This window comes from Harpegnathos saltator, unplaced genomic scaffold (genome assembly GCF_003227715.2).
Source record: "Harpegnathos saltator strain DR-91 unplaced genomic scaffold, Hsal_v8.6 scaffold608, whole genome shotgun sequence".
Taxonomy (NCBI): Eukaryota; Metazoa; Arthropoda; class Insecta; order Hymenoptera; family Formicidae; genus Harpegnathos; species Harpegnathos saltator.
Genome location: NW_020230436.1, coordinates 139,396 through 163,520, shown reverse-complemented (window position 1 = coordinate 163,520; position 24,125 = coordinate 139,396). Strand labels below are relative to the sequence as shown.

The 24,125-nt window shown below is 54.1% G+C and overlaps 1 protein-coding gene across 7 annotated transcripts in view; it reads left to right on the top strand.

The window, feature by feature from the left end:
* Ppn (proteoglycan-like sulfated glycoprotein papilin) overlaps positions 1–24,125 on the top strand; it is a 128,659-nt gene that overhangs the window by 96,098 nt on the left and 8,436 nt on the right. For 4 of the 7 annotated variants that reach the window (XM_025304412.1, XM_025304414.1, XM_025304416.1 and 1 more), the window contains exons 4-29: positions 304–364; positions 8,112–8,194; positions 8,998–9,148; positions 9,560–9,683; positions 9,878–9,958; positions 10,838–11,010; positions 11,094–11,229; positions 11,953–12,296; positions 12,785–12,964; positions 13,104–13,277; positions 13,444–13,626; positions 13,889–14,030; positions 14,869–15,029; positions 15,271–15,703; positions 15,783–16,511; positions 16,804–17,574; positions 17,688–18,024; positions 18,201–18,325; positions 18,403–18,624; positions 19,046–19,444; positions 19,838–20,194; positions 20,329–20,505; positions 20,693–20,872; positions 21,492–21,671; positions 23,531–23,749; positions 23,836–24,006. In XM_025304412.1, coding sequence (XP_025160197.1) covers positions 304–364; positions 8,112–8,194; positions 8,998–9,148; positions 9,560–9,683; positions 9,878–9,958; positions 10,838–11,010; positions 11,094–11,229; positions 11,953–12,296; positions 12,785–12,964; positions 13,104–13,277; positions 13,444–13,626; positions 13,889–14,030; positions 14,869–15,029; positions 15,271–15,703; positions 15,783–16,511; positions 16,804–17,574; positions 17,688–18,024; positions 18,201–18,325; positions 18,403–18,624; positions 19,046–19,444; positions 19,838–20,194; positions 20,329–20,505; positions 20,693–20,872; positions 21,492–21,671; positions 23,531–23,749; positions 23,836–24,006 — 6,293 coding nt within the window. Of the gene's footprint in view, positions 1–303; positions 365–8,111; positions 8,195–8,997; positions 9,149–9,559; positions 9,684–9,877; positions 9,959–10,837; positions 11,011–11,093; positions 11,230–11,952; positions 12,297–12,784; positions 12,965–13,103; positions 13,278–13,443; positions 13,627–13,888; positions 14,031–14,868; positions 15,030–15,270; positions 15,704–15,782; positions 16,512–16,803; positions 17,575–17,687; positions 18,025–18,200; positions 18,326–18,402; positions 18,625–19,045; positions 19,445–19,837; positions 20,195–20,328; positions 20,506–20,692; positions 20,873–21,491; positions 21,672–22,750; positions 22,922–23,530; positions 23,750–23,835; positions 24,007–24,125 lie in introns of all 7 variants that reach the window. The other 3 variants (XM_025304413.1, XM_011140805.3, XM_025304415.1) reach the window with 3 other exon arrangements.

Here is a 24,125-nt window from a genome sequence, read left to right as displayed (position 1 = left end):
TCCCAAGAGAGGGAAAAAGGATACGCGTTCGTAAGTAAGTTAAGAAAGTTCTCCGCCTCGGCAAGCGCAGCAGGGCGTAATTGAGAGCCGGGAATCGATAGACAGCGTATAAATAAAGGGTGTAGGAAGAAAGTTTAGCCGCCGCGCACACGAGAGAGAGAGAGAGAGAGCACGTCCCACGTTCTCGAGTACGCTGGTACGAGCGGCATTGTCCCTCCCCCCACCCCTCCCCTCCCCTCCCCCGGGTCGGGTTCGTCATCATCCGCGAAAATAACGCTCCTCTTTGCTCCTGTGTTGTTGCAGTGACGACGGCCACGACAGGTGCACCGGCGCCGCCAGGAGGTACTTCTCGTGCAACATTCAGGTGAGTGACGGATGAAAATACAAGAAGCCGCCTCCGTAAGCGCTTCCGAGGCGCGCGCGCGCACGCGCGCACGCGCCGGCTGTATCAATTGTCTCGGCCGCGAGCGATGAATTCTCACCGCGGCGCTTTGTGGACGCGGCCGGCCGCCGATCACGTCGTCCTCCGCGACGTGATAATGTCGGCTCCGAGACACCTGCAAAAAGGACACACGCCGCCGCCGCCGCCGCCGCCGCCGCCGCCGCCGTGGGAATGCCGCGGGCTCTACGTGAGTCGAGTACGATCTGCGGCTTGATTAATTGCCGTGTAACAGGGAGTGATTTATGCGATGTGCTTTAATAGATCGAGCGGCCTCTCGCCCTGACGGTCTATCGAGAGGCGGCGCCCGCGTGACACGCGCTTCAATTATTCGCGTCTGCGAGCAAACTGAAATCAATGAGTCGAGGTCTCGCGAGGCGGCGCGGCGCCTCGCTTGCGCGCGCGCGAGTCTTCAAAAGTGTGTGTCGAAGGAGGTCGAATCTGTCGGTCGTTGTGAGCTTTCGGTCACGGTGACCGACGAGCCGCGATTAACCCGCGAATCAAAAATTAATTAATTATTAATCAATCCATTATATACGCGCTCTGCCTGTCGTTGCAGCAAAAAGACTCGCTGCGATCGAATGCTACGTTCGACGCACCGTCGTGAGTCTCTTAACAGCCGGCACTCCCCCGGCTTTGGCCGTGCGTTGGGTTCGCGAGATAGGATTAATTAGGCGAGTTAATTAGACGCGTCAAAACGTCGCTCAGCTGGCCGCCACGTCGCGCCGCGCCGCGGCAAATTGAATTTTGCCCGCTTCTCTGAGCTCAGGGAATTCGACATGTTTCCGTTCGCCTCGAGTTTTCGCGCGGAGAGATAAAAACTTCCTCGACGTGTATTCACTTTCGCTGCGCGTGCCGGCCGCGCACTCTCGACTGCCCCGCCGCCGCCGCCGCCGCCGCCGCCCGTATCGACCACCGACATTTAGACGACTCTCGCAAAATCACCGCGTATCGTCGTCGGTCCATCTGTCGCACCGAAAGTCGTCCGGCCAAACGCGAGACGAGCGTATCCGTCGTCCCGCGTTTTTTGCGCGAGACGCTCCGCCGTGCTTTTAACTTTCACGGTGCATCCGAGCGCACCCTCGAGCGCAGATTTAGTGGTTTCGCTTTAAGGAACTATCTTTACAGCCGCGGTAAACTTTTAATCCCCCTCTGTCGCTCTCGCTTGGCGCTTTCAAAAGAAACGCGCGCAATCGCCGCGGCGCGAGAGGAATTGAACGGCCGTAGGAAACGGCCGAAAGAAAGTAATTTATTTACACGTGTTTCGCAAAAATGAACGCTCGTTCGTCCGTATCGCTCGTACACATCGCGCGCGCCGCGTGGTCTAAACTCTCGCGCGCGCCTCGCGAGATCTCGCCGTTTCGCCGAGGCTCGTTTATGCGCTTTCGACGAATTACGGGACGAATTACTCGCCCATCGTTGCATCGTCGCTTTATGTTCTCCGCTTTGTCGGTCGTGCATAAGCGGATCCGGGTAAATTATCGAGCCGACGTATAAAATAACGAGAACGAGATCGAGGCGGGATAAAGGAGAGAGAAGACGTTGAAGACGCGGCGGACTCGCGGATGTGCGGATGAAAAGCCGCGGATGTAATATACACGGACTTTTTGCGCGCTCCAGTCGAGTCCGTGATTTGCGCATCCTTCTGCCGTTGGAGAATAATTGAACGGAATCCCGTGATTTTGATCGGACGTACCGCGAGAAAGATTTTCACAGTGGTTCGCTCACTTGCTGGCTCTGACTGACTGGCTGGCTGGCTGACTGACTGGTTGGCCCGGTGACCCCATAAACCCGACCCGACCCGCACAATATCTCCGCTTTAACAGGTTCTCTTCTTGGCAACCTGGTACATGAGTGCTCGCAATTCGCTGGGTAAAAGCTCGGCGATGGAGCGCGCCGCGTTGTGCGACGTGACGATGGCGGGCCATTGAGTAAACGTTCGCTCTTTATCGTTAGGCGGCTTGCGCTCTTAGCGCTCCCGCGTTGTCACGGGTGACGTTGGCAAGTGCCAAACTCGAAAAACCTATGTACGGTAATTTCCAAGGAACTCGTCGGGGCGAGTTTCGAAAAGCTGATGGACGTAAGCGAGGGGACTCGCGAGTTTTTGACTTTCTCCTCGCACTTCACCGGGAATGTAAATCGCTCAGCGAGCGATCGCGTACGGGAAATTTGGAGATGAGTGCCTTGGAATTTTTCATTTGCCCCGACTGCGGTTGTCGTTCCGTCGAGTATTCGCGTCTACCTGATAACGGCGATCGATCCGGCCTCCCGCATCACTTGGTTGCCAGGAATGCTTTGCCGACCGTCATAATTTTTTTCGATTCATCTTGTCGAGCGTTTCATTTCGAAGCGGGCGAGCAAACGTGTTCGCTCTCTCTCTCTCTCTCTCTCTCTCTCTCTCTCTCTCTCTCTCTCTCTCGCGCGCGCGCGCGCGCGCACGCTGGCGATAACGCTCGCATTAATCCTAAAGTAAAATTCTTCACGCAGGAGCTCAAACGCGAAAGAAAGGACGGAAATCCAACGTGATAGCGCAAGAGCTCGGGGAATTTACGGTGACATTTCCATTACGTCCTCGCTTTCGCGGCTTATGGAGAAATTATGATTAATTAACCGCAATTAGAATCCCACGGCATAGATTCTGGTCGTTTGCTCGTGAATTTTTTGCCGTATCCAAACCGCCGAGCCATTCAACCGCACGCGCGCGCGAGCAACGAGGGGGAAAATGATTCCGATGAAGGAATTATCCGGCGTGGCAGATGAAACGCGTCTCGCGCTGTTGTTGCGCAATCACGACACGGCGCTGAGAGAGTGTTGCGCAAGTGCCTGACGCTGACAAGACCTGAAAGTATCGTTCGCACTCGAAGACGTCGGCTTGGCATAACCGAAGGGTTTGCCAAGCCAACGGAATACAAAGATACAACTCGAAGAAATATACATATTTCAAGATAAATATATTCAACGATTTATTACACAGCTTCTTGAAGAAATCAAAGTCGTACGAATATTTCTTGAACTTTGAAACATTTCGCGTTCAATTTGTCCGAAGAGAAAATTCCCAAGGGACAGAATCTTCACGCATTCGGACCAACTTCAAGATGTTCGATTGGTCCTTACTCTTCGTATATAATTATCCAATACTTGTGTCGTTTAATGTTTCTATACTGTCCCATATTTATATAAATGCTGATATTTACAATTATATATACATTTCTTCCGTTGTCCTTTCTTATGAGCTTTTTGGGTCTTGACGCAACGACAGACGCGGCAGAGTTCGCGGGAACTTTTCATGCGCAGTGGAAAATGTTTAGACACGCGACTTATTCTAAAAACACGCCCCGCGTTATTCCGATGCACCCAGATAATCGCCGTGCGACGAACCCGCGCCCGAGCACGTGGTGCACCGACGACTCCCCGGTGGCCCGCAGGAGATTTATGAACGGAAGGCCATTATGTGTGCGGCATCGGCTCGGCGAAGTATTAACTTCGTTAGAGCAAAGTGCTAACTGAAACGAATGGCAAGGTATACCGCTATACGCCGCGTCGACCGCCGCTGGCGGCAGTCTGTTTCCCGGACCGACGGTAGTTGCATCTTATCCCGATAAAAGTCACCTCGCGGCATTCGCGCAATGACCCGTTGAAATGTGAGATGAGGCGCATCCGAATAATTTCATTCCCTAAATTGCAGCTTCATAAATTGGGCACGCGCGCGCGCGCGCGCGCCACCGCCGCCGATTAGCCGGCCAAATATCGCAGCGCGGCATGTAAATCCGCGCGCGTCTTTCGCATCCGATCGGATTTGATGAAAATTTCATTCGCGCAATTCAACGCTGACGCATCGACGATAAATTGTTTCCTATTCGGCGCGATAGGCGAGCGCGTTGAATATCGATTTAGCGGTCTCATTTCCCTTCTCTTCCGGCTGCAACGACGCTCACGCGTCTCGTACGAAAAAATTAATCGCGAGTCCCTGTGAGCGCAAAAGTGCGGCGACGAGCGAGCTCTCGAGGAGAACGACGGCGACGCCGGGCGTGGAAAAATTACAGACGCCGGCTCGAAGCGCGCGCGCGCGCGGCCGGATTTCTTTAATGAAAGCAAGCTTTAATTAAGAGTTAGCCGTAATTACGGGTGACCCTGCTCGCATTTAGAGAACCGCCGCCGCCGCCGCCGCCGCCGTAGTCGTCGCTTTCGATTCTCGAGCAGCTTCTTCTCCTTTCTTAGCCTGAAACGCGATACTCGTAACTTTCTAAGGACGACTGACGATGCCAACTGGATTTTATCTGCAACGCCACGTGGGTGGTCTACGTTGCTTCAGCATAGCGAGAGCTTTGTGCTTAATTCGAGCCGCGAATGTTGCGACGAAGCCGTGAATTTTGACGACGTCTGGCATCATTTTACGCGCGGACGCGACGAACACGCCGGCGCGGCTCGCGAGTTCTTTTTGGCGAATGAACTTGCAGGCACGAATTTTTCTCTCGTCGGGCATGTCTTGTACATTCGATTCTCCTCCGCCAGTCTTTTTGCGATCCTCGGAAGATTACAATAATCCGCCGTCGAGAACAAGACGAAACATACGCGTCTCAGTGTGCAGCAGCCCCGCCGTAGCGGCGGATGATCCTCCTGTCGACATTTCATTTTCGGCGAGAGCCGTGCTGCAATAATTTACGACGCAACGCGGAGTCCGAGTCCCCTCCGAGTCCGCTCGATTGATTTCCCTCCGCGGCAAATTCGCGGGGAAATGGCACGTTAATATCACTCGCCCGCCAGCGCGGCATTTCGATAATTTGTTTCTCGTGTACTTTTTCCTTGTCCATTTGCGGCTTCGGCCCGTGCTATCTCGTCCGGGATAAATCACCCTCCTCCTCTGTGGGCTGATCGCACGATCACCCACGAAATAATGGCGCACGACGCGTCACTTCCAGCCGGTGGCGGCTCGACACGTGATCCACCTAATAAGATATCCGCGAGGTATCTCGTGTGACCAACAACAACGGGCGACTTTTTCGAGTGTAAACTCGAACGTGTTTGATTCATTCATTTTATTTCGCCGATTCGTTGGCTCGTCCTTCCCTCGATTGGTAGCTCGGGGTCTCGCTGAGCGAGATTTCGCTCATGACGCACAAGTGTCTTATAAATGATATATAAGAGTGCATATATAAATCTCTCGCATAATCTCTCTCTCTCTCTCTCTCTCTCTCTCTCTCCGCGCATATTGTGCAAATTACAGCTCGGCGCGTTTAAAAGCCGCTACAAATGACGCCAAGATTTCCCGCCAGCTCATGAATACCCGACGGCCATTGTGCGCCGGGACGGACAATTAACCGTCCCATTATCCCTCCGCGTTAAAATGCGCGGCGAGGTAAACGTTTCGACGCGCGTATCGCGGCAATTTGTTTCTCGCTTACGAGCACAATCACCGCTGTATATGCCGGCGCCTTCGCTCTGCTCTCCTTCCCCCTCTGCATTGATGATCGCTAGCCCCGATCTACTCGACACGAGGCGATCGACGGCCTCGACGAGGAGGGTTAGGGAAATGTGATGGTGTGCGTAATCCGAGGAGACGCGCCGGCTCACCTCCGAGCGAGATCCATTCGAATCCATCCTGAACAGGTCGAAACAGGCGCGTCGCGGCCGGCCGCGGGGTCGATCGCCCCTCGGCTGCAACGCGTGCGGCCGAGAATAATCCCTTATAAATTTCACGGCTGGTACGATTGGCAACATTCGTCATCCGCGACGTCGTTTTCGTGTCGCCCCACCGACCTGAAACTTTTTCCCGAACGTCGCCTCGCTCCCTTCTTCCCTCGTTCCTCTCTCCCTCTCTCTCTCTCTCTCTCTCTCTCGCTTTCACTGTGACTCATCCCGCCGCCACCCTTTTGCCGGCGTTTCGTTCCGTCCGCAAGAAATCTCCCGCCATAAATCCTGCTCCGTATCCTCGTGCGTGGTACCGGTCCCGTCGGGGTATCTCTTCTTCCTTTTTACTCGGGTTCCACTCGATTTATCGACATTACCTGCCCCTCGGGATGGCCCTACGCGGCGTCCATCTGCGGGCCATCTCATTTTTGCGGGCCGTTCACGAAATAGCGCGGCAGCACGCGCTCGTTGATTCCGCGGGCGCGGTCGCACGCCGGGCCGTGCGCTTTTGCCCCGAAGCGCGACAGCTGTGTAGTGCCGTCGTGGGATTTCAGCCGCCGGCGGAAGATGGATCACGGCGCGGATGCGAGGAGAATTACACGCTGCGCGCGACCGACGCGATGAATCTTTAATTGAAAGGCTCGGCTACTCTCGGCCGCGTCTCTCCACGTGGCCGCGTCGATGCCGAGAAAGAGACAGAGAGAGAGAGAGAGAGAGAGAGAGAGAGAGAGATAGCAAGACACCCGACCCGAGATCGGTGTCGAGGAATGAGCCGAGTTAACTTAATGAAGGGAACGTAGGGCCAATCGGAAAATAGAGTGCGAGCCGGACCCTTCTGTCCTTCTCATTCCGCAGCGTGACGAGACACTTTTCTCGCGTTGCTGGCCGAGCGTTTCCTCGCACGAAAGCTCACCTCGGCCGCCGCCGGGGATTTATTTCGAGTTCGAGGTCGGCGAAACGAGGGCGCGAAAGCGCAGTCAAACGCTCCGGGGAAAAAAGTCGCGGAAAAAATTCGCGCGAGACTCGGCTTACGCGGCGGGTTCCGCCCAGCTCTCTCTCTCTCTCTCTCTCTCTCGCTCTCTCTCCCTCTTGGTGCGCCGCGCGTCGTTGCATCGCGTTGATTTTTTTCTCTTTTACTTGTTCCTCTTTTCCTTTTTTTTTTCTTCCTACGGCGAGTTCGCGGGCCAGTAATTATCGTAGCCGCGCCGCTTTATTTCCGTCGACGGCGGCCGCGCGGAGTTTGCGAAGGGCCAACCGCAGCTGACGCGGTTTGTTCCTCGTGAGTGTTCGCAAGCGCGCGTTTTCTGATCGCGCGCATATTTCGAGCCGATATTTAGCGCGACGCGCGAGATACCGCGGAATTTCGCGCTATTTAAGCCGCGCGTTCGTCTGCTGAAGCTTCTTTGTGCTCCACATCGGCTGACGCGCGTCTCGCGCGGAAATTACTCGAGATGGCCGCGAGCACGATAGACAAAGAAGAATCTGCAAGAGTGTTCGCTGATCGAATTAGCGAAAGAGAGAGAGAGAGAGAGAGAGAGAGAGAGAGAGAGAGAGAGAGCACTTACGAACGATAATCAGTGATTATTCGCCGACTTTCAACGGAAACGCTCCCTTTTTCACTCGTCCGCCTCGTGTCTCGTCGACTTCGCTGGCTTCCGGTAGAAGCCAAGGCTTCGCTGCGCGAAGTCGTCATAGCAGATCCGACTTTTCGCGTTCGCGAGCTGCGTCAGAAACGGGAGCAGTTGCTATTATTAACCGATCCTTCCAGCGAGATTTTACTGCGTGATTGCGCTGTTGCGCTCGCAACATCGCAACGAAGAACGCGCTTCGATCGTATTATATCGAGAGCGCGCGCAGAAACGCAAGCGATAAATTTAGACTTAGTGGGCAAGTCGACCGGTCAATAATTCTGCTCACGGTGCAAGAAGCAGCACCGATTGCTGAATCTTCTCAGCGCTCAGGTTTCTCGCCTACCTGAGCTACCGTGAATTTACCAGCGAATTAGAAAAGGAATTAGAAAAGCGCCGGCCGTGCTTCTTTCCAGGACTGTCCCGGCGAGCCGAAGGACTTCCGGGCGGAGCAGTGCGCGGAGTTCAACAAGGTGCCCTTCGAGGATGTATACTACGAGTGAGTATCGCGCGGGCTAATTATCGGGTTGCTCGATAAGTTTGAAAGAAAGTCTCGAAGCCGAGAGCCGCAACTGATCAGACGCAACTTGACTCCTTCTCGTTCTTCTCAGCGATCTCTTCCGTGCTCGAGGAAGCGGTCGATTCGTTATCGAGCAAAGTTATGCCCGATGAAAGGTATCGGCTTTGAACTCTCGCGAGGCAAAAATCCCTCGCCGAGCAACCCGGTCATTACCAACGGCTTTGATTATTATCGTGTATCAAGTGGAAATCCGTCCGATCGAATTCCCGAAGCGACAGCGTCGCGTCGCGTCGCGTCGCGTCGCGTCGCGCCGCCACGGTGATTTACGATCGGCGCTCCGCGTGGGACGATGACGAAATCCTTTTGTGCTGCCCGGCAGCGCCTAATGATCCCGTCCCTTCGCCCTGTAATCCGCGCTCGCTTGAATCGTCTTTTAATGGGTGACACTATATTTATGGTGCGCTCCCTCCCGCCACGAAAGTTGCCGGCGCGAGGGAACGGGAACGCACGAGCGATACTCCGATACGCGCGGCACAAACGCGCCGTAATTGTGATCGGCCCTCCGTGTGAGACAGTGCCGATCATTATCTCTCATTTGAGTGTGCGCGCGCGCACTTGTTCGCGTCACGGAGTCGCGTGGTCAGACCGCGCGACCGCGGCTCCCGCGACAATGGCGATCGGGGAACAATCGGCAAGGTGTCCGCGTCGTCGAGACGGAGCCTCGCGCTCGGCTGACCGCTCGTCATCATCGTCGCATCTCTCTCTCTCTACCTCTGCCGCAGCTGGATCCCCTACACCGGGAGCCCGAATAAGTGCGAGCTCAACTGCATGCCGCGCGGCGAGAGGTTCTTCTACAGGCATCGGAACACCGTGCTCGACGGCACGCCTTGCAGGCCCGACAGCAACGACGTTTGCGTCAAGGGCAAGTGCATGGTGAGTTGTTAATCGGTAGTGTGTTAATTGCTGCGAATTAAGTCGCACACGTGTCGCGCAACCTGAGCGCGCGAACGATAATAAGGTGTCGCCTCGGCAGAGAGCTCAGCGTGCTTCTCTGTCGAGGCCGAGGACGAAATGCCGGGAGAGGAAGCCGGCGGCTGAGAGAAGCCGGAGGAGGAAAAGATTGAGAACGGGCGAGTGAGAACGTGACGATGAACGAGCCCGACGCGTTTCGGAAAGTCCGGGATATCCAGCCGGATTTACTCAGAAATTCTGTTCGCTTCGGCGAAAACGCTCGTCCGTCCTCGCGCTCGATTTCCGCTCGATCATTTTCCTCCGCGTGCAGAATGCGCGACGCGTTGCGACGCGGGGGCAGGGGTTTCACGGTGATGTTTCCTTCTCGACCAGCACGTCGGCTGCGACATGATGCTGGGCAGCGATGCCAGGGAAGACGCGTGCAGGGAATGCGGCGGCGACGGCTCGGATTGCAATACCGTTAGAGGCTTATTCGACACCGACGACCTTCACGTGGGTGAGTGGGTGGGCTTCTCGCCGATTAATAGTCCAGGCGACGCGATCGCGTCGCCAGCATGCGAGCAGGTCTGCGCGCGTGAGCCTTTCACGGGGAGATAAATCAATTTCCCGCCACTGTGCGAAATTATGTTGTTGCAAGCAACTAACAGCGCCAATAACAGCGATAACAGCGAGATGTTGCGCGTCTTTCAGGCTACGTCGATATCCTGCTGATTCCCGAGGGCGCGACCAACATCGCCATAAGGGAAGTGCGGCCGTCCAATAATTACCTCGGTAAGCGCGCACGGAAAGAGCACGGGCGTTACTTTTACAGAGTAATGGTACCGCGCGTCATAGCGCGTCGCCTAACTTTGATGTCGTTGACAGCAAACGTCCAAATTCATACGTCGTCGTCGTCGTAGACGTTGGAAGACTTGCATCGGGCGATGAGCTTCTCAAAATTAACACATGTGCGATCTCGCCGTGATCTACGTAGGCAGTCTGAAAGGTTCTCGACCTGACACACATACAAGGCATTAGAAACTGTCAAACTGTGATTGTACTGGAAAGCGGCATCCCTGATATAAACCCTGATGTAAAATTTCATTCGATCTGTCGAGTCATTCGAGTAGCGGCACCGGTTGAAAAAGCTTTGTGCAGGACGGGGGTGCCGCATTCGCTAACAATTGACCAGATACGCATTCGAATGCGTGTTTGGCACATTCTAATCGTTTTAAGGAAAATAAAATGGATTTCACGCGGCGTTTCATACAACTGCCGATGAAACTTGAATCCACCACTTGAATACACCAGAGCGAAAAGAACCTTCCGGAGTCACACTTTAATGACGGTATTGAATTATTGGAAAGATACGTTGGAACAAATGTATTGAAGTTTCAGGAGATTATATTGAAAAATGACACATATTTCACGGCAAAAGAAATTTTCTTTCATTGTTAGGTCGAGAACTTTTCAGACTGCAGACTCGTGTATGTCGAAAGTCCAAGTATCCGCGTTCAGAAATCGAAATAACAAGGAGAGACGCGACGTTGGTACTTCTACTCTGATAAACTCCGGAAGAATCCCGGAGGGATACCGTCCCTCCGACTCGTCGACGATCCCCGCGACGTCGCTCTCACCCTGAGAATACACTCGTGAAACTCGTTCGAGCAGCCATACGCAACACCACGGGCCACTACTACCTGAACGGCAACTGGATGATAGACTTCCCGCGCAGCCTGCGCTTCGCCGGCACGACCTTCCACTACACCCGGGACCCGCAAGGGTTCGCGGCGCCCGACATCGTCACGGCCTTGGGACCAACGAACGAGCCGATCTACGTCGTGGTCGGTGCACTGATCGATTATCCGGCGCGTCGTTGAAACGAACCCGAGAGGGATATTAACGCGCAGCTTTTCGCTTTCCGCAGCTGCTGTACCAAGATCGCAACGTGGGCGTGGATTACGAGTACAGCATACCGAGCAAGTTCTCCTCGCACGCGGACCCGGACAGCTACACCTGGATAACCGACGAATTCTCCAGCTGCAGCGCCAGTTGCGGCGGAGGTATTACGGGATTATCACTTTAACGCGATTAGACCAGCGGTGCTCGAGCGCCGCTCGTGTTTCCCCGCGACGACGCGAACAACGTTTTACCTGTTGCGCGCGAATGTTCGCACGTGGAATGATGATAATTCGATCGAGCGACTTCATTCGCAGCCGAACATTTGACGCCTCGATCTGCGCCAACGGAACTCGAGAGAACTCTTTCAACAGCTGAGACGCGCGCGCCGGCGATTCACGCGACCTGGACCTGGTCTCCACCCGGAGAGCCAGGTCCAGGTGGCAGGTTTTAGAAAATTGCGTTATCCACGCGGCGAAAATGTGAACTCAGCGTATCTTGCAAATGCAGCAGATGCGTCGTTGTGAGAAATCTGAGTAATTTCCCGAACAGCTTACATACCCGTCATTTCTGACCGCTCGGCGGCAGACATTTCGTCAACAGTTGTTGCTGATGAATCGTCTTGGAGATCAAGCATCAGCGACGGTGAGATGTTTACGTAATCTCCTGGGGAAATAAATTAATTGCATCCGCGTAACGCGCGAACGCCGCGTAATGCCAGCTGCTAATTATTAACCGTCAGTTCGAAGCGCAGCAGCCAGAACAGAGGCGGATCGCTCGTCCGCGACGAAACCCATTTTCCCCGAGCGCCTCTCGCCAAGTGACAATTACACGCGTATTACTCGCGTAAAGGAGAGGTCCATTGCACGCTTCATTTATCTCCGAAGGCTACCAATCGAGACGGGTGGCCTGCGTGCGGAGGCGCGACAGCCAGCGAGTAGACGATGGCCTGTGCGATCTGCAGCTGGAGCCACTTGACACGCAGAGCTGCGGCGAGGAACCCTGTCCGCCGATGTGGGTGGAGGGTCCATGGTTCCCCTGCACCAAGCAGTGCGGCGAGGGGGGCGAGCAGAGTCGGGAGATCAAGTGCGAGCAGGTCATCTCGGGCGGGATAGCCTCCGTGGTGGACGACTCGCAGTGCCTGGAGAAAGTGGGCCCGAAGGGGCCCGCTAGGCAGGAATGCAACAGAGACGTGGACTGCCCGCAGTGGCACGAAGGGCCCTGGAAGCCGGTGAGTCGCCTCGTAGTACCATTGAACATCATCAGTCGAACGACGACGTCGGTCTTACAATTTTCCACTCGACTCAACGCGTGAAGCTATGACGCATCCTGCAAGCGTAGCGGTTGCATCGTTGAGTGGAGGAGTGGGATGGGGGAAGAGGGGGGGGTTGTAACATTGATACAACGTTATTGGTGTTTGCTGGGTGTAAAACACTGACGTTTCGCTTCATTCCGCTTCATCTGAAGCCGTGTCCCATAGCTTTTCTCATTTACGCTAATCTACGCGCTGATTTGTTTATCACCTCTCACGTGATTTCTCACGAGCGACGGGGGGGAGAGGGGCGGGGCTGAGACCACCGGGGCGAGATTCACCGGTGTCGGTGGTAGCTCGCGCGTGTCTCCTTAAGAGCGTGAAATCACTGCTTCGCCCTCGTTAAGGCTCTGTTATTCCGAGGATCGGAGGATATACGCACGGTGAGGAATGAATGCTTCTCCTAGTGCGATCATATATGCGGGCCTGGCAAACAAAGCAGGACGGTCACGTGCTACAGAAAAGTGGACGGCAGGATCCAAGTGCTGGAAGATGAGGCGTGCGAGACGGAAGCGCCGGAACGTGAGAAGACTTGCGAGCTCAGGCCCTGCGCCGGCCTCGACTGGGTCACCTCGGAATGGAGCGGAGTGAGTCCTTCTAACTTTCCGTCGAGTGAGGGAGAAAAAGAAAATAGATTGTCGAATTTCTATTTCTCCACCGCGCTGCTCGGGCGCTCGGTCGGAAACGTGTGCAGACGTAATTCGAGAATCTGTCTCTGCCCGACAGTGCGAGGAGACGTGCGACCTCACCAAGGAGACCAGAAGCAGCCAGTGCGCAACTCAAGACGGCGCCGTTTATTCGGACGACATGTGCGACGCGGGCAGAAAGCCCGAGCTGGAGAGGGAATGCGAGAAGAGCAAAGACTGCGACTTCCAGTGGTTCAGCTCGCAATGGAGCAAGGTGAGCGGGGACAAGCAAACTTCCGTCCGCTTCCGCTTCGTATTCTTATCCCGGAATGACCGGAGTGAGAAATATCCCGAAAGCAAGATATCCTCTTCATCGTTCCGCATCCATCCATCCATCTCCTTCGCATCTCCTCTGGTCATCGCGATTACTCTGTTCGCAGTGCTCGGCCAAGTGCGGCTCCGGTGTTCAGACCCGCAAGGTGTTCTGCGGCACCTTCAGCGACGACACCGTGAAGAAGGTCGCGGACGACAATTGCGATCCCGAGGAGAAGTTCGAGGACACGAAGAACTGCACCGCCAAAGAGCCGTGCAAGGGCGAGTGGTTCGCGGGACCTTGGAGCAAGGTTCGTCTTTGTCGGGAATTCGTATTCCGGAAATGCGATGTTTCTCGTCGTTGTTAATGATAAATCATGCGGCGAATTTTACGGGGTTACGTGATCTCGTGACTCCTTTTTTGCAATATTTACGCACAATTATCGTTGCTCCGCGCTCGGCTTCCGCGCTTCCTGTGAAGTTCGGGATCTAGTTCGCGCCTAGCTCGTTTGTTATCGTCAGGCTTATTAAGAGGCTGTAATCAACAGCGTCGTCAATCATAACGTGTTGCAGTGCTCAAAGCCATGTGGCGGCGGCGACATGATGCGCAAGGTGATTTGCATGAAGGATAATAAGACGGTTCCTGTGAGCCAGTGCGACGCCAGCAACATTATGTTCTCCACTGAAAAGTGTAACGATCAGCCTTGCGAGGAAGGTGAGAATATCTTGCGGTTCGCAATCGCCACGAACGTTCTTCGGCGACTCGCTCCCCTAGAGAAAATTTCGCGCAAACTCGACAGAAATGTTTTCACTTTCGAGTGAAAATAGTTAACACAGGATCGCTGAATGCACACACTCGACCGAAAGTAACAGAGACACTTGAGCGTTGATCTCGCTCTTGATTTGGAATGCGGGCAAAGACGAAAGATGAGATCGAGCTCGACGTACGGTATATCGTGCGGAAAATAGGCTCCATATTTACTTGTACATCGCGTCATCTCTCGGTGCTTACGAGAGCCCTCATTACGAGAGCCGGGGATAATAATACGGAAATTAACATTCGCTCCGTCATAACGCGGGCTGCGTGATTTATACCGCGAAGGCGAGCCCCCTCTTCGGCCATAAACATATCGCGGCCGCGTGTGTAAAATATTGCTCGACATGCTCGGAACAGCGGGCGCGAAAATAATGAGGTTCGTGGCATTAAACGCAAATGTCTTAGCACCTGCCATTCTAAAGGGCGGCCACCCACCGTGAATATAACAGCACCCTCCCCTCTGTGGCGAGGGAAATTACATTTCTGTCGCGCTATCCGAGCTAGTCAACGAGGAATACATAAAACGCACGCGTGCGACCACCCCGACGTCGAAAGAGCGCTCTCTCCCGTCACCCCCTCGAGCTCGGGCCTGCGATGACGGGTTTCTAAAGGTGCCGAAGTTCCGAGTGGGAGACGCCATTCGAGAGATTGACGAGCGCCCGCCGTTTCCGAAATCACTCGTTCGCAACATATCCGCGTGAATTTACGTAAACTCGTCGTTCCGCTGTGTCTTCAGGCGTGACACCGAGCGATGAAGAGGGAGACAGCGAGACATCGGATATGAAGGAGGTGGACGCGGGGGTGGACGAAGAAGAGGAGGAGTGCGAAGACGAGGAAGAGGGGGAGGAGGAGGAGGAGGAGGTAGAAGGTGTCCCCGAAATCAGCTTATCCGCGGGGGTGAGTGGAACTGAATCATGTCGCGCGTAATCGAGTATCAGACGCGACTGAGTTACCTTGTAACTTCGTTTCTTACCGCTCCACTGTTCCAACGAGCCATGTTCGGACTCGATCGAGCTGAGAACGCTCTCGATCCGGTAATGCGATTCTCCCTCGATTTCGCTTTGTGATCGACGGGACTCGCGCGGCGCGGCGCGACCCGACCATCGCGCTCGGTTCCTCTTTTTATTCCCCGTTTCAGCAGCCCACGTTAGCCAGACTGCTCGGGCAAACGGAAATGACGCCCTTGAGCTCGCCGTTCACGGGAAGCGACATCTACGACACCATGTTCAGCGACTCCACGAGGGGCGACATACCGCCTTCCGAGCTCGGCAGCGGCGAGGGCAGCGGCGACGATGACTTCACCGTGTTCGACACCACCTTCTTCGTCGACGGCAGCGCGTTCACCACCGTCGAGAAGAGCGATACTCCGGCCAGCGGAGCCACGGACAGTAAAGCTGGCACGACGGAGTTCGGCACGGAGGTGACCGAGTCGTCGGACATCACCGACGAGACCGAGACCACGGTCGAAGGATCTGGAACCACCATCGAGGAAGAGTCTGGCGCGACCTCGTCTACGGACATGGAAGGAAGCACGATGGAAGGGACTCAAGCCGCGACTACTGAATCCGGCGGTATGTTCTTGCTTGTTGAGAATTTTCGGAAAAATGCGTGATTTGACGTGACTTCGCACATCTGTTATTAATTATTTAGGCACCAAGTCGGAAATGACGGAAATGTCGACCGACTCCTCCGCCACCACCGAAAGTGGCGGAACGACCAGTAGCGCGGAGGTCGAGTCGACAGTCAATGAGAGCTCGGAGCCGACCACGACCGAATCCAGCGACATGACGACCGGCTCCAGCGACGTGACGACCGGTTCCAGCGACGTGACGACCGGCTCCAGCGACATGACGACCGGCTCTAGCGACGTGACGACCGGGTCTAGCGACGTGACGACCGGCTCCAGCGACATGACGACCGGCTCCAGCGACATGACGACCGGCTCCAGCGACATGACGACCGGCTCCAGCGACATGACGACCGGCTCCAGCGACGTGACGACCGGCTCCAGCGACGTGACGACCGATACGACCGAATCTGTTGGTACCGATGTCACCACCGGTTCTACGGAGACCACGATCTCTTCGTCGGAGACCGACTCGACGGAGTCTACCGAGACTGACGTTACGGACACCACCGAGACTCAAACGACCGACTCGACGGAAACGCAAACCACACCAACCACCGATCCCACGGACACCACGGAGTCTACGGACACGACCGAGTCCACGGAGTCCACGGAGCCTACGGACACGACCGAGTCCACGGAGTCCACGGAGTCTCAGCCGACTACGTCGTCTTCGGAGACGGAAACCACGCTCACAGGCGAAACGGAAACGACCGGAAGTGCGGAGACCACAGATTCTAGCACTACGTCCCGTAAGCAGTAAAATGCTGGAATAGATTTCTATAACGTCGCGTAATGTAATTATTAAACTTAGTCGTGAGAATCAGAAACTTTGTTTCCTTAGATCAAAATTTACTTGGTTCGTTGATTCAACTTTTTTTCTTCGCGCATCATTTTTTTAAACGCAACTTTTTAAATATAATTTACGTTTCCCGCTTATCATTACTGAATATACGAATTACACGAGCCTCTTGCATTCGGCTATCGGCGTAAAATTAAGGAGCATCAGGCAGCAAAATACGATATACACGCGATATTCTACAGAAACAACGACCGAAATGACTCCGACCACGCAGATGTCTAAGGAGACGACTGAACCAGAAGATAAAAACGACTCCGAAGCCGAAGTAGAAGGCAATACGTCTCTCGCCCTCGAAGAAACGGATCTCTCCACGGAAAGCAGCGGTTCTACGGAAGAAACTACCGTATTCGGGACGAGTCCGTCCGGCATGACTGAAACTACCAGCAGCGGCGAGACAACCGAATCGGGACAGACCACGGAATCGGCAGAAACAACCGAATCGAGAATGAGCACGGAATCATCAGCTGCGACAACGGAGTCCGCTATGAGCACAGAGTCAGCTGAGACGACAGAGTCTGAGCTGACGACCGAGTCCGGCGGAACCACGATGCCAAGCGAGACCACCGAGTCGGCAGAAACGACGGAATCGGGAGAGACGACGGAATCGGGAGAGACGACGGAGTCAGGAGAGACGACGGAATCGGGAGCGACGACGGAATCCGGAGTGACGACGGAATCCGGAGCGACGACGGAATCCGGAGCAACGACGGAATCCGGAGCGACTACGGAGTCTGGAGCGACCACAGAGTCCGGCGAGACCACGGAATCGGGACAGACGACAGAGTCCGGCGAAACCACCGTGACAGCCTCGACGGAAGTGACGGAAACCACCGAGTCGGGCGAAACGACCGAATCGTCCGTCACGTCTTCCGGGGAGACTACTGTGTCTGGTGAGACCGAAGTCACGTCCTCCACGATCAGCGGAGAAACCGAGCTGACCGGAAAGACTCATAGTAAGTCGATTGAAGATGACGAGATGTTTATGTTTCTCTTCCACCTCCCTCCTCTCGTTCTTTCTCTCTTTTCCTTCGATGCGCAAATATGCGATATGCCGATGTTATTTCAGTCACCGAGTTCTGGACGACCGTGTTCCCGGATATGACGACGCGCAAGCGGCAGTGCAAGCCGAGAAAGAGCTGCAAGAAGACGCCGTTCGGCTGCTGCTACGACGGCATCACCGCGGCTCAAGGACCGTTCGGTCAAGGTTGCCCGACGCCGCAGACGTGCGACGAAATGCGATACGGTTGCTGCCCCGATGGCGTGTCGCCAGCTACTGGCCCGAAGAACAAGGGCTGCCCAGCCTCTCGTTGCAACGAGTCGCTCTTTGGATGCTGCCCAGATGGTGTCACCACAGCGGAGGGCAACGATTACGAGGGCTGCAAGAAGCCGTGCGAGCAGACGGAGTCAGTTTCATGTTATAAATTTAGTTCTTTCTCTCTCTCTTTCTCTCTCTTTCTTTCTCTCTCTCTCTCTCTCTCTCTCTTTCTCTCTCTCTCTCTCTCTCTCCTTCTCTCTCGTAGGACCTTTCCTTCGCTTCTCCGAAATGAACGATATGCTGAATTCAATGCTGAATTTCCAGGTTCGGATGCTGCCCAGACCAAGAGACGCCAGCTACCGGGAAAGACAATATGGGATGTTGCAACGTCACCGAGTTTGGCTGCTGTCCCGATGGTATTAAAGCCGCTTCTGGTTTCGATGGCGAAGGTACCTAACTTACTGTTCTTTCGATGAAACACGCTTATCGTGTCTCTCTTATCGTGCGAATCATCCGTTTCGTTAAGGTTGCGAAGAAGAAGAGGTCACTTCCGTGACATCTCTAACCGAGATGTACGAGACAACCACTCAACTCGTACCGTACGAGGACTGCGCGAACACCACCTACGGCTGCTGCCCTGACGGCGTCACCACTGCGAACGGCACGAACTTTGCCGGATGCGGCGTCATTAACACCGAAAACTGCACGGCGTCCTACTTCGGTTGCTGCTCCGACGGAGTCTCCGCAGGTACAAATCGCCAATATCAACAAAATGTATTCATTTATTTATTTTTATTATCATCGCATAACGCGTAACGTGTACAATCAACCAAAAGAAGCAGCAACGGCTTCACAGTTGGTATGTCTTTGCTCTCTCAAACATGCGGCGTGTAAAAATCACAAGAAGCGAGATGGTGATAATAATAATAATAATGAAAATAATAATTATCAAGGCTTCGAGACTTCGTCAATTTTCACGCGACACGTAATCGAGCGGAGCTTCCGGGTGTGACGTCGCCGTTCAATATCAATTCCCTTTATCGACTTAATCTCGCCGCACGCGTCATCGGGCGTCTGCATCGGCGACCACCAGGACGACTCCTCTCAGCATGCTACGTCTCGTCTCGTCTTCGCCGCTCACGCTCGCGATTATCTCGTCTCTCCCGTAGCTCTCGGGCCGGACAATTACGGTTGTCGCATGCCGTGCGAGGACACCGTTTATAGATGCTGCGAGGACGGCGTTACGCCGGCTCACGGGCCGAACAATGAAGGCTGCTGCTTATCGAGCCCGTACAAGTGCTGTCCGGATAACATGATGCCGGCGCGCGGACCAAACTTCTACGGCTGCGGCTGCCAATACACGAGATTTGGCTGCTGCCCGGATAATTCGACGGCGGCGCGCGGCCCGGGTAACGAAGGCTGCGGCTGTCAGTACACGCCTCACGACTGCTGCCCGAACCGCTTCACCCCCGCTAGCGGACCCAATTTCGAGGGATGCCCGTGCTACACTTATCAGTTCGGATGCTGCCCCGACGGCGTCACCATTGCCAAGGGCGCTCGTGGTCAAGGTAACCGCGCGATCGCTCGACGGTCGACCGTGGTCAAATTTCAAGCTTGCCATGAATGCTGTGGGTTTTAATTAACACGCGCTTCTCGTTTTCTTTGTCTTTGTGAAACTCGAGTCTCGTTTATCCGGAAACTCGAATACACGTATTTAGTTCTGAAAGTTAGAAAAAGGGAGTAAGGAAGCGTTATAGCAAGTTGACACATTTAATGAGACTCGGACGGAAATTTAGAACGCAGAAAGCGGGGAAATGAAGTAATGTGGAATTGAATGAGGAAAAGTGGGGAAAAATCGGAGGTACGAAAATCGAGGCCACAACTCGAGCGGGGACGAATCGCGCAAAAGCGAACGCTACGTTGCGACACTCATGCACAGCTGTGGCTCGCGATGCTCGCAGGTTGCGGATGCGAGAATACGGAATTCAATTGCTGTTCGGATGAAAGGACACCGGCCAAGGGTCCGAACTTCGCCGGGTGTACGTGCGACGCGTCGCAGTTCGGATGCTGCCCGGACGGAGTCGAGGAGGCGCAGGGTGAGAACTTTGAGGGTTGCCTCACGGTGCCTTCCATGCCCGGAGCCACGTGCGGATTGGCGAAGGACAGAGGTTCCTGCCGCGACTTCACCGTCAAGTGGTACTACGACACCGACTACGGCGGCTGCTCGAGGTTCTGGTACGGAGGCTGCAAGGGTAACGAGAACCGTTTCAAAACGCAAGAGGAGTGCAAGGAGGTTTGCGTTCAGCCGAAGGGGAAAGGTAACTGCACTTAAGGATCATTCGTCGCAAACGCAAGTAGGGGGAAAAATAGGTTCTCCTTATGAAAGAAATCATGATAGGACCGCGCATATTCCTGTCATTAAAGCAGCGAATCTTCAATTCTCGCTTTGCAGCTGCTTGTTTCTTGCCGAAGATCGCCGGCCCTTGCAAAGGGTACCAACCGACATGGTACTACGACGCCGATAGGAAACAGTGCGGTCAATTCGTTTACGGCGGTTGCCTCGGTAATGCCAATAAGTTCAAGACCAAGGAGGAGTGCGAGGAACTCTGCGTCACGCCTGATGGCGTCGGTAAGGAATTGCTCTCGATGGCGCTGGTAACGATTAATATTCATGCGCGCAAGAAGATGCCCGAGATTCGCAGCGTCTCCGAATTCATAGCTGACTCTTAAATATCTGAAGAACATCGATCTGCGGTCGATCAGTGACGTGTCGAAAAGCTAAATCGTTCGAAAGTAATCGTTCCAACTTCCCGCAGATCCATGCGAGCAGCTGAAGGAAATCGGTCCCTGCGCCGGCAATTTCACGAGATGGTACTTCAACGCAGAATCGCAGAATTGCGAGCAGTTCGTTTACGGCGGCTGCAAAGCCAACGGCAACAACTTCCCCACGGAAATTGCTTGCCATCAGCAGTGCCTGCAGCCAGGCCGAAGGAGAGGTACGTTCCTTTCTATTTTATACATATTACCGTTCAGAGATCTCCTGTATTTTATTTTCGCATATTATCTTACCGACTTACTTGCACGGCGCGAGTAGTCACTGCAGGTTGACTACGCCGAGTCTGGGGATTGATCAAACCTGATGATAACAGTATTTATGATCACGCAGATCGTTCCAACTGGCGGTCTCACACTCTTAGCGGCAACGACTAACTTTACCGAAGACCGATATCGGGCATAATCAATACGACCCGAGCCTGATAATAATAACGCGAGGCGCGTACTAACGCGTCCGTTGTTGCAGAGTAGCCAATTAATCGCCGTATCTCGGATAATATCCCACACGATTAATTCCGCTCGGTAACTGAGCTGATTAGCCGCGCGCGAAGTTGAAGGAACCGAAATTTGCGGTGCAACAACATTTGCCATCGATTCTCGGCTAAGCGAGACAAACCCGGCGCGCGCATATTTTCACACACGGCAAGCGATCGGTGAGCCGAGCGTGTCCCGAGCAATTAGAAACTCCCCCCCCCCTCCCTGCCAGCGTTATTAGTTCTAAACACTTCGCTTGCACGTGGTTCGGCTGGACCGCACCGAGTGATGAACGAACTTTTGCAGTCAAACTACCGAGCGTGTGCGCCATGAAGAGAGACCCCGGGCCGTGTCCGGGCTCGGCGTTGCGCTGGTATTACGATACCGAGCGCGGCATTTGTAAGCAATTTGTTTACGGCGGTTGCAAGGGCAATCTCAATAGATTCCGTACCTTCGCTGCCTGCCAGCAGCGTTGCCCCTCGCAAGGTACAGAAAACCCCTAAGAGCAGAGCTTTTGATCGCTTCGGTCGGATTAACAACATCACGCGCGCTCCGCAATCTCGACGTGATCTCGACGTCGAGCACAGCTCTCTCTCTCTCTCTCTCTCTCGGCTCTCGAGCCAGTACTTTCCTCTGCGTTGTTACACGCACATCTTCTCTTCGCTGGCAATGGTGACGGAGGGAAACGCACGCACGCACGACGCCAAGTGCACAATGTGAGACACACGCGAGTCGCGACACTGCGAATCCGAGGCGCGGTAATTTCACGCGCGAAATCGACCGAAGCTTTCCTTCCGCGCTTTCTTCCAGTCGGCGGCTCAAGTCGCCGTGTCGTTCGTGTATGTGTTAAGTGCACGTTAAACCAGAGGTAGAGTTAGAGGTAACAATGAACGTTATAAAGAAAGCTTCAACCAATCGCACGGTTATGCACGTGTAAAAATGACACCCTCGGATTCGCAGTGGAGCTGTTGGAGATTCGTCGAGTGACGGACGATCGTTGTCATCGTTTCCCACAAAGCGTTATGTTTCTTTTTTAAGCGCGTCATCGAATGGAAAATCATAAGGCTGATGTTGTGAATTAACCCGGTTATTTCCCGGCACGCTTTTACTTGCAAGATTCACCGTCGCACTCGTGTCAGGAGCTCTCGAGCTAGCACTCACACACAGCGCGAATGTTTTACTTCGACTTCTTCACGTAGCGTGTTTGACGGGAGATAAAGGACCTCCTGCCGAATTTGAGTTTAAATCGAATCGAAGAAATCGCAGGATAATACTTTTGCCGGTCGTCGACGCTTGTCGACAGTAAACCCGACGTGACTGTCAGGGACTTGGTTTTATATCGCAACTCACAACGTAACACTAACACACACACACACACACACGGTGGCGGGGTATAAGAGCTGAACGCAGGTTCTCCCGAGGAATACTAATCACCCTGATCGAGTTCACCGGCGCGAAGCGAAGTCCCGACAATCAGCGACAGTTAATATCGAAGTGGCCGAGACACACCGTTGAATCGAGCTCTGTCTAACTCCGCATGTTATAATAATCAATGCGATTAACAGATACTTGCACGTTGCCACGGGCGGAGGGTACATGCACGGAGAAGCAATCTCGCTGGTACTTCGATCAGTCGGAGAACCGCTGCATGCCGTTCTATTACACAGGCTGTGGTGGCAATAGAAATAACTTTGAATCTAGAGAAGCATGCGAATCCGATTGCCCGGCTAAGATCGGTAAGCCACGACACTCACCTGTAACGTCCTCCTACACTTCGCACAGTGTGTGCGTTAAGGGCGACAGAGAGTGTCTCTGTCGCCCTTAACGGTACCACATTTTCCTTTTCTGCGCTTTTTAGCGAACTTCCCTCCCTCCACGTAAAATCCTACCGTAAAAAGAAGTATCTGACTAGAAGGAATTGCACATATACACGCGCACGTCACGCTTGATATCGCATCGCACAAGATTCTTTTCTGTGATAATAAAATGTGTGGTGTTGCCGCCAGAGTTACCGGAATTTGTACTTTTGCAAACTCTCGAAATTGCGATATTTCTATGAAATTCAAAAGATTCATTCTCGTCTTTCATTTCCTTTTTGCATCATCGTCATCATCATCATCATCATCATCATCATCATTATGGATTAGACGATCAATGAGTAAAGTTAGTCACACCTCGAGACATTGACAGCAACAGAGAGAAGTCTTAATTAATCGTCCGCTCCGCGATTTTCGCGATGTGCATCTCACGCGAGTCGAATCGATCGGACGCGAACGAAATTCTTCGGCACAGCGATCAGCAACGCCGAATCAGCAATGTAATCTCCGACTTTGCGCGATACGCAGAGCAAGACAGCTGCCTCCTGCCCGCCCTCCCGGGCGATTGTCACAATTACACTCAACGATGGTACTACGACTCCTACGAGCAGCACTGCCGGCTCTTCTACTACGGCGGATGCGGCGGCAATGAGAACAACTTCGAGACCGAGCACGACTGCGTCAACAGGTGCGTGACGGCCGTCACCACACCGGCTCCGCCGGGGAGAGAGCTCGAGTTCCGAACAGGTAACGCTCCCGATAACTCCGGAAATTATCCGTTACGAGCGACGATACTACCGGGAGATCTCCCCCCCCCCCCGCCTGCCCCACAGAGTTCTGCTTCCTGCCCGACGAGCACGGGCCCTGCTCCGGGGATCAAGCCAAGTGGTTCTACGACAGCCGCGATGGGCTTTGCAGGCAGTTCCTATACGGCGGCTGTCAGAGCAACGGCAACAACTTCAACACTCGCGAGGAATGCGAGTACCGCTGCGGCGAAGTTCAAGGTACGTCATACGAAGAGCGGCCGTGTGAAGTTTACTAAACGACTCACAAAGCGTCACGTCATAATTAGATTGAGAGTTTTGTAAGTACTTCCTGATTGACGATTGTGATGGGCCTGACA